The sequence below is a fragment of the Camelus bactrianus genome, chromosome 22 (assembly GCF_048773025.1).
Source record: "Camelus bactrianus isolate YW-2024 breed Bactrian camel chromosome 22, ASM4877302v1, whole genome shotgun sequence".
NCBI classification, from domain to species: Eukaryota; Metazoa; Chordata; class Mammalia; order Artiodactyla; family Camelidae; genus Camelus; species Camelus bactrianus.
In genome coordinates this window covers 30,768,479-30,782,345 of record NC_133560.1, presented here as the reverse complement: position 1 = coordinate 30,782,345, position 13,867 = coordinate 30,768,479, and the positions used below count along the sequence as shown (strand labels likewise).

The 13,867-nt window shown below is 63.6% G+C and overlaps 1 protein-coding gene across 1 annotated transcript; it reads right to left on the bottom strand.

The window, feature by feature from the left end:
* Positions 1-2,695: 2,695 nt before the first annotated feature.
* Positions 2,696-13,631, bottom strand: KLF16 (KLF transcription factor 16). The gene is made up of 2 exons (XM_074351238.1): positions 12,749-13,631; positions 2,696-4,991 (listed from the first exon to the last, which is right to left on the bottom strand). The coding sequence occupies exons 1-2, from the start codon at positions 13,197-13,199 to the stop codon at positions 4,690-4,692; spliced, it is 753 nt and encodes a 250-aa protein (XP_074207339.1). The 5' UTR covers positions 13,200-13,631; the 3' UTR covers positions 2,696-4,689.
* Between the last annotated feature and the right edge of the window lie 236 nt (positions 13,632-13,867).

The window sequence follows — 13,867 nt, the reverse complement described above, 5'->3', positions numbered from 1 at the left end:
CCCGGTTTCTCCCGGGCTGTCCAAGGCGCGCCTGATCAAAACAAAAGCCCCTCAAAGTCCCGATTATGGCTTATTTGCATTTAATTTTTGTTTATTAGCATATTTCCCCAAAGCGCCCTCTGCCTGTCGATGCGAGTTCTGCGGGCTCTTCTCACCTGTACTCGGGAACTCACACCTGTTACCCGGTTCAGGTTTGAAACTCCACTCCGCCTGCTTGATTCTCAGTAAGTGCTCAATTTCCCCAACCTGGACTCTTGCCAGCAGTCTAATCCCCGGGTCCACCAGCGGAGTCCTGTTTCGATTTACTCATTTGTCCACCAAATATTGAGCACCTACTGTATACAAAGTTCCTGCCCTAAACCGTATTTTATCCATTCATTAGCTGACGGACATTCAGGTAGTTCCCGCCTTCTGTCTATTGTGAATTGTGCGGTTGTGAACATATGCGTACGTGTATCTGAGTACCAACCACTTTTGCTTCAGTACTAGTTTTTAAAATGATGTAAATTTGTTTGACGCCCATTTTTTTAATTTGGGGAGATGCCACATAAAATTACAATTCCCAGCCTGTCCACCAGCTGGCAATTGCCAAAGATCTCCCTGTGAACAGGGAGTGGTCTGTGCAGGTCACCTGTCCCCTCTCCCAGCCCACCTCTCTTGGAGGTAAGACCTCAGGCCCCTGGCCCCGTGGACATTTGGGCTTGAAACCCCTTACCCCAGGGCGTCCTGATGTCTCTCCTCCACTGCCAACAGGAGGGTGGACGCCTGACCATGCCCTGACGATGGTAGTGAAGTGAAGTGAGGTCACCCCTGAACTTGCATTTAGTAGGTGGTCCATCTATGCTTGCACACCTTGGTCATTTATTCAACATTTACCAAGGACCTACTATGTATGTGCCAGACACAGCAATAGAAACATCAGTGAACAAAGTAACGAACCCCACCCGGGGAGGGGGGCAGTGTTCTAGATGGAGACAAACAACAGGAAACGATCAAATGAGGTATCTCGATACAAGGCGAAAAATACTGTGGGGGGAAGTAGAACAGGGTAGGGGGCTGGGAAAAGGGGTGGTCTACGTAGTCCTGGGGGAAGGTGGGATTTGAGCTGTTTTGAAGAAAGGAATGAGGAAAGCATACAGGGATCTGGGGGAAGGGCACTCCAGGCAGAGGGCAAAATATGTACAAAGGCCGCGGGGCAGGACCGCACCAGGTGTGTGGGAGGAACAGCGAAGAAGCCTGTGTGTTCCAGGTGGGCCATGATGAGGTTGGACCAGGTGGCGGTAGAGCAGGGAGAAGGGGGTGGATTCTGGATATGTTTTGAAGGCAGAACTTAAGGGAGATTTTCAGATGGACTGGATGTGGGTGGTGAGACAAAAAGGGAGTCAAGGGTGAACCCCCCCGAAGATTTTGGCCTGCACACGTGGAAAGATGGAGCTGCCAGTGACTGAAGGGAAGCCGGCCAGGGCAGACTGGGGATGGGGGTAAGAACACCTCAGGTCTGGAGCTGAGGACGAGGCCGGCTGGCAGGGACCAGGGGTGTCCTCAGCACACAAGGGGACCTGCACCTAGTAGGGAGTGGCAGAGGTCCTGGAGGCTGCCTGTCAATGGAGGCCCACGAAGCCGAGGGGAAATCTTGGAGCTATTTCCGGGGCACATGCGAGTGCGTGCAAGAGGGACTGAAGGGAGGGGCTGCACGCGTCGACCCAGAATTCCAGGAACTCTGCCACAAAGGGGCACAGAAGCCTGCCAGAGCTGGAGGGGGGCGGGGTTTAGGGAGCAGTATCTCCAGACTTTCGGGCCAGAATCCAGTAGAATGGGGACATGGGTGAAACAGGAGCAAGAGGAGGGTGCCAGATGGGAGCTATTCTCGAGTTAAGGCGAGGGCCCCGTGCCCAGGTTAGGGCGACCTTGTTGGCCCCAAGGGCAGGCAGGACCCTGGGGAGGGGCTGGCCGGAGCCGGTGGTGCAATACCAGCAGCGACCACCAGGTGGCGGGACCGGTGCGTTCCCGGGCGCAAGAAGCAGGGAAACCCGTGGGGAGGGTCTGCGGTCCCCCCACCGCAGCCCCAGCGGCCTTCCCGGCTCTAGAGACCGCTAGAATCTGGGATGCACTTTTCCTAAGAAGGGGTTCAGGGTCCTCACTAGCTTCTCAATGCTCCCGAGGCCCCTTCCCCTCCTAGCCCCCTTCCTATTGTGAGCTGGTATACAGCCGGACGACTGGGCACCGGAGCCTTGCGGGGCTCGGATAGCGGGGGTGTGAGGTGGCCAGGCGTCCGGGGACCCTCCGGGGAGAAGCCCTGTGGCACCCGCGAGTGGCCGGAGGAGCGCGGGATCCCCCCCACCGCCGGAAGGGGGCGGACAGTAAACGCCCCCGGGCGCCGTGTCACCGCGCCTCGGTTGCCGGGTAACGGAGCTGGAAGGCGGGCTGGGGGCGCAGCTGCGCGAGGCGTGGGTGACGCCGGACTGTGGCGCGCGCTGCTGCTGCCCCCTCCCTGGGCTTTAGGGCTGGGAGGCGTTATTTTGCGTCCCAGACAGCGGGGCCTTGCCAAAACCTACAACAGGTCCCCGGATTCATTGGCCCCCTGCCTCAGTTTCCCCAGGAGAAGGCTGAGGACCACATCGGCAAGGGGGACAGAGGGGCTCAGAGGGCCCACCGGCTTGGATCCGCGAGAGGAAAAACCACACAGGCTCTGGAATCGGGTTTAAAAAAGGCTTGTTTAATTAATTAAATACAAGGATGAGGCCAGGTAGGGCAGGGGGTCACCCTGAAGCACAAGTCCCTTGGGGCCATGCACCCCCCTCCTTGAGAGGCCCCAGCTAAATGGCTGAACTAGGTCCCAGTGACCACCAGTCCCTCCAGGCCCCTGGACACTGGAGAGGAGCCAGGGACAAGTTCTCAGTTGGGCCCTTAGACTGCAGTCCACCTCCTGCAGACAGGCACCGGCCAGGGCTGGGACAATCAAGAGGGCAGACACAAAGGGAAAAAAGGCCCTGGCTGGCCCCCTGCACCCCATCCTTATCCCCAAACTAAGGCATCTCACCACCGGCCCACTGAAGGACAGATGGGCCAGCCCAGCTCCCAAAGAGCTTCTCTGCCTCCCTCCCCAGAACCCCAGGAAGCCGTCCCTGGATCCTGCCAGGGCCGGTCCGGGTCCGAGCCAGTGCCATCCAAGCCCCCCAGCTCCCAGGTGGGAGAGTGCAAGGTTCTAGAACAAATGGGGATACCACAGACCTCCTGCAGCCAGAGGCCGGAGGGGTGGGGCATGGAGTAGGCCCTCCCAGGGTCTCAGACAGGGAGCCTGGGTCCCTTCCTGTTCCAGGGTGAGGTCGTCTTCAGTCCCTCTGTACAAAACGGCATTTACCCTTCCCCATCCTAAGTTCAGATCAGAGACCCTTCCCCCACACCCACAACCCCTGAGGACAACAGACCACCCACTGGGGCCCAGGTCAAGGAAGGGATTGGCGCCTGAAAAAATATTCTACCCGGTCCAAAAAAACTGAGCTATCCCAGGGGGTTCGGGGATCAGCCCTCCTGCTTCCGGCCCGTGTGGACAGGACCTCGACCACCGGTCCAGGGGCCCTGCTGCACGGGGGTCATGTGGGGGAGAAGGGCCCCGGCGCGATGGAGCCAGGGTTCCCGGCCTCCTTACCCCCACCTGGAAGAGGGGAAGGGGTGCACCTCGCCCAATGGCTGTCGTGGTCCCAAGTCCCAAATCAGAGGGAATGATTGTCACGTGGTACTGCACAAGGCCGAAGTCGGGGGCTCTGCCCCTGCACGGGGGGCCGCTGTGGCGCCAGCTCCCCCCAGTCTCTCACTCATACACTCGCACACCCACCCAGAGTGGGGCAGTAGAGCCCCCCACCAGCAGAGACAGAGGAAAATAAATAAACCTGCATTCATTCCCATCTCCTAATATCCCCCCAAGTGAATCAAATTGCTCTTTGGAAGAACCCCTGTTCTGCCCCTCCCCTCTCAGAAGCAAAACCAGGACCTCTATGGAAACCCTACCGCCTCCCCCCTTCCACACTCACCCCCCTTCCCCCGCGCGGCTGAGAAGCTGCGTGGCCCCTCCCAGGGGCAGTGGGGCAGAACCTATGGACACCTGAGATTGAGTACCCGAATGGGGGCGGCCAGGCCGCACCCGTTTCCCTGAACGTCTCCAATGGCTTTCTGTGGGGGTGAGGGGTTCCAGGGGGCAGGCGGGACAGGAGAAAGCCCACAGGAACCCCCTGGTTCACCTATGGCCCATTCCACACTTCATCCCAACCCAGAGAGAGAGACTGGGAGGACCAAGTCTGAACACTGGTTAGGGGGTGTCTTTCCTGGGCTACCTCCCCCCAAGGCCCACACCTCCCCCAAAGGAAGGAGGTGGCGAAGGGGGGAGGGGAATGCCTTCTGGCCACCACCCACCTGGGGTCACTGGTGAAAGGCTGGGAAGAGTTCTCGATCATGGCTATATACAGACACGGCCGCTACCCCTCCCGAGAGCAACCTCCAAGGCCCTGATGACCTGGTCCAGTCTCAGACCCCCTCCTTGTTTTCTTGAGAGAGGCAGGGACATCTTGGGGGCCCTCGGGGGGGTACACTGGAAGGGGCGGGGCTGGCGGTCAGTCCGAGCCCCGCCCCCGGACAGCAGGCATGTTGCTGGTGCTCCAGGCCCAGGCCCAGCGGGGCGGTGGGACCAGGGCTCTACAGGCCAGCGGGGGCCGGGCTGGGCACCGGGCTGGGTGCAGGGCTGCCCGCCAGGCTGCAGGGCAGCGAGTCGCTGGGAGAGGTGCTGCGGGCGCCTGGGCGCCGGAGCAGCTCCGGGCGGAAGCCGGGGTGGCGGCGCGCGTGCTTGGTCAGGTGGTCACTGCGGGTGAAGCGCTTGGAGCAGAGCGGGCAGGGGAAGCGCTTCTCGCCCGTGTGCGTCCGATGGTGGCGGGCCAGCTCGTCGGAGCGCGCGAACTTCTTGTCGCAGCCTGGCCAGTCGCAGGCAAAGGGGCGCTCACCTGTGCGGAGGAGGCAGAGAACAGACAGACAGCCATCAGTGTAGGGAGAGACAGGGACATCTCATCAGATCCCAAAGGGTCCCGGTCATTTGTCTCAAAGGCCCCTACACCTCGTTACAGAAACCAAATTCTGGGTGTGAATTTAAACGTGTAAATGGGGAAAGAAAACGACCCCAACTCATTTTGTGAAGCCCTGTGAATATTCTCCCCTTCCATTTCCTACAACTGATCGTAATTACAGACTGGTAGCAGCTTCCGTGGGTTAAAAGAACTTACAGAGACCGAGTTCTACCAGGTCCGCCTCCCGCCCCACCCCCAGGACGGCGCCACCTCAATGACCTGTATCTCCTACGGTACTGGCCACACACGTGCCCGCTCCGAACGAAAGCACGCTGAGTTTTCGGAGAGATTTCTTAGGCAAAAGGTATCCTGCTGTCCCCACCCCTGCGAAACTCCCTTCTACCCTTCTGTGGGGCATTCTGGAGCCTCCTGGGTGCTCATGACCCCAGTGAACCCCCTCCCTTACTGGAAATGACCACTCGGGGGCGCAGGCAGGAGCATCGTCTGGGCAGTTTCCCGTGCCTGATCCCACCGCTGACCCTCGTGGCCCCCCTTTGAGCAGAGGGTCAGGTGAAGGGACACCTCCACCCCCACGCCGGGCCGGGCTCCCAGGGTGGAGAAGGACGCAAGGCATGGCGGGTACACCCCCCGGTCAGGGTGCGGGAAGGGGCGGTGCCGGACTCGCCCCGCCCCCGCGGAACAGAAGGCGAGGGGAGGGGCGGGCCACCACCCAGCCACTTCCTCCGCAGACCCCTCCCACCGCCAGGCCGGCCTCGCCCATCCTGCCCCCGCGGCCGCCATCCTGGGCCGTCTGTCCCCACCCGCCCGTCCCGTGGGGGTCTCTGCCCCAGAACAGTGCCGCCCAAACCCTCATCTAACCCAGCTGCACGCCGGGTACAGCATGTGTTGTCAACGTCTCCCCAGGCGACCGGGGGGCACCCCCGCCATGCCCCAGGCCCAGGGGCCGCGAGCAGCCCAGATTTTGCACCCTTCCGGACCCGGCGCCGGGTACCTAGGACCCTGGAATCCCCTGGCGTTGTTTTGCCCAGAGGTTTTGAAGGGTGTGTGGAGGGGGTGTGAATAGAATGTAGACACGTGGGCAGGGACGCCCAGCCGTCTGGGCGACGCCCCTCGTGGCAGTGCATGGAGCCCAGTGGAGGAAGGGGGGCGGCCAGATAGGGAGCCAGTGGGGTCAGGGTGGTACCTCATAAATTACACACTGGGAGGCCACACCGTGTACTGGGGACTGCAGTGACCTGGGCTGACCCTGCCTCAGGGAACACTGCCACTGGCGGGGGGAGGTGGGGATTGCAGACCTGACCAGGGGCCAGGGGCAGGGACCTTGGGGACAGACCGGCAGCCGTAAGGGCTGCAGGGCGGGGAGGGAGGAGGTGTCAGTAATAACACCTGCAGAGGAGCACCAGTGGACTTCAGAGGGGCTTCTGCCATCGCCAGCTACCCAGGACAGAGCTGGACTAAAGCCTCCCCTCCCCCATCCCTTCCTCCTGGCCGCACACATACCCCCAGCGTGGCAGAAGAGAGGGCTCAAAGCGCAGCGGGCCCTCAGAAGGCGGCTTGTGGGCCGCCTGTGGGCTATGCTCACAACTGAGGGAGGGCAGGCCCCAGGAGACTGGGAACCCAGGTGTGCTGGTGCCACCTCTGGGGGAGATCACAGGCCACAACTGTGTTGCTGGGGGGAGAGCGACTGTCCTCAAGACTACAGGTGGCTGTCCCTGTAGTCCCCTCGGGCTGTCCCCTCCCCACCCCATGCCCCCCTAGAACAATCCAGAAAGCAGAGCCTGCAACTGGGTGAGGGGTCCCAGTGGGGGCATCCTCAAAAGAATCACAGGGCTCAAAAGAGCCCCGGAAGGGAGCCCTACCCCACCCTACTTGGATCCGACAGCTCCTGAGAGCTCAAGTCTGGAGGAGGGGAGTCCAGTTACGGGGACGAGGCTGCTGGCTTTAAACCAGACCCAGGGCCTGAGGGCGAGACGCCTCTTGGAGGGGCACGCAGTCCTGTCGCCATCTTGCAGGGCGCAGGCGGGGGAGAAGCTGAAAGGGGGACGGCATCCCGCCGCTGGTGCGCCCCGCAGTTGGCTCACTTCCCCATTTAGGGCAGCCGGGAGGTCCCGCCTCCCACCGTCCCCTCCCCTCCCCTCCCCTCCCCTCCCCTCCCCTCGGCCCCGCAGCTCTACTTTGCAACCAGCAGGTTGCCAGAGCGGAGCCAGTGCCCGCAAGGGCTGGACGCCTGCAGCCGCTGGGAACACAGCTGCCGCACGTAGCTCGGCGGGCGGCAGGGACATCCGCAGCCCCAGACGGCCCGGCTCACGTGGTCCGGCTCCCGCCGGGCCGGGGTCGCCTCCCGGGCTGGACGCCTGCCAGCCCCGCCCCACACCCCGTTGCTGGGTAGCGCACGTGCACACGTGAGTGGCAGGTACCAGGGCGCACAGGCCTCCTGCCCCCACAAGGTTAAGCGAATGCCTGCAAGATACCAGGCCCTGCCACCCTCTCACAGTCCACTGGCCGGGATGGGGTGTGGGAGGGTGGGGGTAACTTTCGGAGGCTTAGACCCGGCACGCCCAGGTGCGGCCCCTAGTCAGGCTACCAGGCTGGACGGAGCGCTTAAGGAGGGTGTGGTGGGCGGGGCTTCAGTGGACTTGACCCTCTGACTTAGGCTGGGCCTGGAGGTGAGCTCAGGACAGCCAGAAAATGGACGCCAGGAGACCAGGCAGAGGTGAGCCTGGAGGTGGTACCGTGCACCAGGCCTGGCTCAGCCTGCTGGGCCTTCATGTGGGAGAATGCACCACCTCCCTAGACTGGGGGTTGCAGTTGGGGCCAAAGATCAGATGTGATCTCCTAAGATCACCCCTAACCTAAGGAGTGGGGAGGGAGGAATGGCCTGCAGCCAAGCCTTGCACAAATGCCCAGCTACCAGGTGGGCAGCACAAGGGGCAGGGTCTAGGTACGGGAGCACCCCAGGAGAGCTGGGGGAAGGCTGGGCTGCATGTGGCAGATGCGGGTGGGGACGGCAGGGGGCTCCCCAAAGAAGATGGGCCTGAGCAGGCTGCAAAGAACTCCAAAGACAGTACAGAAACGCAGCCAAGAAAAGATGGAAAATTGATGGTGAGGTCCCAAGGGCAGGGCAGGGCAGGGGGTCCCCCTGTGACCAGCCATCCTGATGGCTTTACAAGGACCAGCCTGTGGGAGGTTTGTCTGCTCTGTGATCTTAAATACCCCCTAGTCATTGCTACCCCCTAAACCCAAGACTTACAACCTAGCTCCCTCCCAGTCCTTACTCCTCCTGTAGGTTTTCCATTTCAACCCCTCTACTGTTGCCACCAAAAGCTTTGGCAGACGTCTCCACAGCCCTCACCTCCCCGCGTGGTACCTGGCAGCAAACCCGATCAGTACCCCCTTCAAAATATCTCCAGCTCACATCCCCCTAGCTCCAGGTCCCAGCTCAGGCCTGGACAGGTAGGGTAGCCCAGCAACTCGTGCCTGGGCCGCCCCGTCTGTGTCCTGCTCCCGAGCTGCCCCCCGGGGCTGAGGGTCAAAGCTGAAGTCTTTTCCTTGGCCTTGACTTCCCTGCAGAGCCAGCTCCTTACCCTGCTGGTATACGGCTCCCCCTCCCCCGCACCCGGCCACAGACCCTGCTCTAGACCTTCCTATCCGGGCACGCGGCCTCTCCTGGGTGTGATGTACCCAGCTCGACCACAAAGCTGAGGGCCCAGGCCTGGCCTGCGGGGTGCTGAGTGCACCCGTTGGGGAGGCTACCGGCCCCCGGGAGGGAACGCAGGTCGTGGCTCGAAGCCGCTAGCTAGCTAGCCTGCTGGTACGTCATCGGGTTTACAACCTACCCCCCCCCCCACAGGTGGGAGCTAGGGCTTCCCCGTTTATTTAAAAAGCAGGCCACCGGCCGCCCCACCACTCCTCCCTCCCGGAGAACCCAAGCTGCCCTGGCTTACTTCCCCACCCAGACCACATCCTCCGCAAGGACGGCGCTGGGGGTGAGGGGCGCACAGCTTTCACAGGCCCCCCGAGCATGTGTGTTCCTCCAGAGACTGGCTATTCTAGAAACAGGACTGAGGGAGGGCAGGCTCCGCGCCCCCCTGAGGCCAGCTCCTCAAGCTGGTATCATTTGCCACCTCCAGGGCCATCTGGGCCACCTTTATCAGGGAGCCTGGGAGGGGGCTGGTTATCACCCCCTACAATGTTAGGGCACTGCCCCCCACCTCCAGCTGGGGCTCAGGCGCTGCACCCCACTGCTGGAGGAGGGGGTTAGGTGGGGAGGCAGTCCTGGCCTGGCACTGGCCCACTCTGGCCCCCCAGATAAGCCACCAGTCTCCAGAGCCCCACCTGGCCTCAGGGGAGCTCACAGCTCTGCCTGGGGTGGGGGGCGGGGTCTGTTCACTCAGACAGCCCTGGGGGTGCAGGGGCGACTTCCCCTCTAGGCCTCAGTTTCCCCATCTGCCCTCCTCCTAGAGGCCTGTTCAGCAGAGAACTACCACTACCACCAGCCGCCCCCTTGGGCTGCCCAATCAGCAAACAGGGGTCGCCCTCACCCCCTCCTGTCCCTAGGTCCTGGGGCTTCTCCCACCCAATTCGGGGACTGGCCCACCTCTCTCCCTCCCACACAGGGCTCCCCCTCCAACCCCTCTCCTGGACCCTAATCCCTTCCTCATAAACGGATTTTCCTCTGCAAAGCTGGGCCTGCCTCCCCGCCCACCCCTACCCTGCCCTTGGGATTAAATAGAACAGACACCTACTCGGCCCCCTCCCCACCTCATATGACAGCCTGGTCCTCCAAATCCACACCCCGAGGCCCTGTCCCCACCCCCTGCAGCCAGGGTGCTGTCCCCTCTCCCAGGACACACCCTTCCCTGTTCCACCTGACACCATGGTGTAAGCTGAGATGCCTCTTCCTCCAGGAAGCCTTTTCCTCCATCCCGCTACTGTCACCACCCCCTGCAATATTCTGGGAGTCCCAGGGGACAGGGACTCGGTCATCCCCAAAGTGCCTCCCACACAGTAAACGGTTAGGCAAGGTTTTACAGGGCATCTCAACTGACAGTGATCCCACGACTCTCCAGGGGGCACTACGTGATGTCTGAGGACATCTGTCATTGTCACAACTGGGGGTGCTCCTGGCATTGGGTGGGAGTCAGGGAGGCTGCTCAACACCCCACAGTGGTCAGGAGGCCCCACACCAAGAATGACCCAGCCTCAAAGTCTAGGGGGAGACCCTAGACTAGCAGCTCCACCTCCAGATCTGAGCTTCTTCAGGGAGGAGGCCTGAGCCCCCTAGAAGGTGCTGGGCACTGGGGGCTTTGGGGCGGGGGAACAGTCCGGAGATGAAGGAGGTTGGGAGAGCAAGTAGACAGCCAGCCTCTCCTCCACCCCCGCCCCACCTCCCTCCCTCTCCCTCTCGGTATCCAAGGCAACCGCGTCAACATCTCCTGCAGCTTCCAAGTCTTTCCCGGCCCCACGCTGGAGGCAGGAGAGCTCATTCTGGGCCAGGGGCTGTGGGCCAGACACAGGGGACTAGAAGACAGCCCGCCCTGCTCTGCTGCAGCTGGGTGGCCCTGTGAAGAGACCCCATTGCCCCTCCTGGCCTCCCGACACCAACCTCTGTGCCAAATGGAGCAGGGATGATGGGGGACCACACTCAGCCTGGCTCCTGCTGTACCTGTTTGCTCATCTGTAAAATGGGGCCAGGCCAGGATGGGAGTTCGGGTAGAAGTATGTGTGACAGAACTCCCAACCAAAGGCCCTCAGGGGACAATGGCTCAGCAGACAGCTAGCATCTAATTAAGACACCTCTTCAGATCTGTCCCCAGGCCTGCCCCCAGCAGTGGGCAACACTACTTTAACCTTGAGAGGCCCAAGCCAACCTTGGCTTCCCCACCCCCAAAACGGGCATGAGAGCAGCTGCCCCCACTCCTGGGGGTTGGAAAAACCAAAAGATCTTGCCACTGACCCTGGGCAGGGCTTGGTGATCCTCGGGGACAGAGAGATGCTGAATTAGCAAGCATTAAGCATGAAAGCGCCCCAAACCCTCCAGAAACAGCACCAAGGGCGCCTGGGTCCAGGACTCCCACTCCCAGGAGCAGCCACATGCCCCCCAGGGCCCGGCATCGTTATTATCAAGGGGGCTTCGGGACAGCACATCCAAAACCATAGGTCTCTTGGGGGGCAAGGCATCAGGGCATGGCGCCCTGCCCTCCCCCAGTCATCACTGGGACACCCCAACTCAGCCCCTGGGCCTCAGTTTCCCATAGAAACAGACAGTAACACTGACATCTATGTTCAGGGAGTTCTTTCTCTCTCAAGGACTTAGGGGGTCAGCCAACACTGCCTGGGGGCCTGCGAAAGTTCTGAAGGACCCCAGGATACCCTGGGGAGGTGTCCTTTGGGAGCCATAGAGGCAAGTGGCTTCACTGGCCCCAAGAAGTTGGACAGAGTGTGAAAAACCCCAAAACAAAGCACAGCACTGCGGGGTCCAAACCGCTCTCAGGGGTCAGACCACCCGTGTCTCCGCCACACCACCAGGGTCAACTCTTCTTTTCCCCCACCCTCTCCCCCTGTTCCGACAGCAGGAGCAGGTCCACGGAGCCACGCTGAGACGCCCTGTTGCCCAATGTGACCCCTCAGGGGAAAGCGGCCGCTGGGCCCTTTATACAGAGAAAAAAACCCTGAGAGTAGGTCGTGGGCTACAAAGTAGCAGAACCACAAAGTCCAAGTGTCAGCCCACCCTCCTCCCCTGGCCTCTCAACCAAGGCCCACCCTCTCCTGCCCTATCCCCACTCCAAGAGAGAATTCCCAGGACTCACGGGGGGACCCCATGAGGAAAACGAGGGAGGACCCACAGGAGGAAAAAGAGGCGGTGACAGTGAGAGGGCGGCCGGCGCTCCCTGCTTCCAGGCTCCCCTGGCGCCCCCACCCCCACCCCCGGCTGAGATGAGACGCAACCGTGTCGCCGAACCGCTCCCCCAGCTTTCCTGTCTCCCGCTGCAGGTTGAGGGGAGCAGCACGCAGGGAAAGACGGTGAGAGCGTGACACCCTCAGGGGTTCCCCTCCTCTCCAGACTCAGGCTCTAACCCGCACTCCCAACCCCGCCCTCCGCCTTATTAAAATACAGAAAAAGAGGGGGAAAACGTGCAGGGCACCCCCACAAGCTGGCCCCACACCAGGCGCTCCGCTGCCTTCTCGGGTGAATCCTTGCGGCCACCTCGGAGGCGGCTCTGCGGTTCCTCCTGCCTTTCTACACACAGATCAGGAAACTAAACCAAGGGAAGACCAAAACCTCAAAGCTGCACGCTTCAAACACGGTGCCCACCACCCAGGTCCGAAACCGATAGAAAAGAAGGGAAATGAGGCCGAGGGGGAAGGGAACTGCCCAGGAGCCCCATCCCGCACGCGGATCCTGCACGCGGATCCCGCACGCGGACCCCACCGCGCTCCGGGCCCCTGTTGCTGCCTCCGCGCCCGCCATCCATCCGCTCGCCACCCGACCGCGTGGCCGCCACGCCCCCCGCGCGCGCCCCACCCACCAAGGCCCCGCCCTCCCGGCCGGCGCGGCGGCAGCCCGGGCGCGCCCCCCTCCCCGCCCCCGAAGCGCCACGCAGTTTCGGGGTCCCAGCGGGGGAGGGGGCGCGGGAGGCCTCCCCCGCGCGAGCCAGGCGCGTGGTCGGACTCACCTGTGTGCGTCCGCAGGTGCGACTTGAGGTGGGAGGATTTGTAGTACGCCTTGGCGCAGCCTGGGAAGGGACAGCGGTGACTCTTGGCGGCGGCGGGCGCGGCGCCGGGGGCGCGGCTGGAGGACGGGGACGAGGCGGCCGAAGAAGAGGAGGCAGGCGAGGCGCCCCCCGGAGCGGCGCCGGGCCCTCCACGCAGGTCGGCCAGGATGCTGGCGGCCAGCAGGTGGGGCGCGGCGGCGCCGGAGCCCAGGCCCGGGACGGCGGGGGCCGCCGTTGGCGGCCCCGGGGGCCCGGGCGGGGCGGCCTCGCGCCGCGGCGCGCGCACATCCAGGCCGGCGGCCGGGCCCGCGCCCTCGGGGCCCGGCCGCCCGCGGTGCACCACGGCGCCCGAAGAGATGGCCATGAGCACGTCGGCGGCGAAGTAATCCACACACGCCACGGCTGCCGACATGCCAGGCAGGGGCACGCGGCGCAGGCCGAGCGGGCGGAGCAGAGGCGGCGGGAGAAGCGCCCGTCCGGCCGGCGGCGGCTGCTAGAGTGCGGGAGGAGGAGGAGGAGGAGGAGGAGGCCGGCGCGCGCCGCCGCCGCCGCCGCCCGCGCTCGGCCCGCCCCGCCCCGCCTGACGCGCCCTGACGCACCGGAGCCCGCGGGGGTGGCCGCGGCCCGCCCCGCCCGGAGGACTCCCCCTCGGGGCGCGCGGCCACGCCCCCCGCCCGGCGCGCCCTCCACCACCCTGCCCGCCGCGCGCGGCCGCCGGGGGCGGGGCCCGATCCCGGGCCCAAGGAGCCGCCCCGCCTGGCGCGCCCACTCTGGTCCCAGAGCACGCCCCCGCCTCCTTCCCGGAGCGCGCCTCTTTGCGGGGTGCCAGGCCGGAAAGCCCACCTCACTGGCGCGCCCCTCCCCCTGCAACTTGGCTCCCGGTCCCTTTCTTGCAGCACCCTCTCTTCACGCCATGAAGCCCCGCCCCGCCCCGGTAGCGCCCCGCCCCCGGAGCTCGCCCCGCCCCATCCCGACACGCCCCTCCCTCCTTGGACGTCTCCGCCCCCTGGCGCGCCCCTCCCTGTTCGGCGCGCGTCCCGCCTCCTCGCGGGCTCGCCCACCCCACGCTAGGGCGCGCGG

Bases quoted from the DNA above. Each gene is read 5' to 3' on its own strand.
- KLF16 (XM_074351238.1), bottom strand. From the start codon at position 13,199: ATGTCGGCAGCCGTGGCGTGTGTGGATTACTTCGCCGCCGACGTGCTC. The intron at 4,992-12,748 runs GTGAGTCCGACC...TCCTCCGCACAG, and splicing joins GCACCTGCGGACGCACACAG to GTGAGCGCCCCTTTGCCTGC.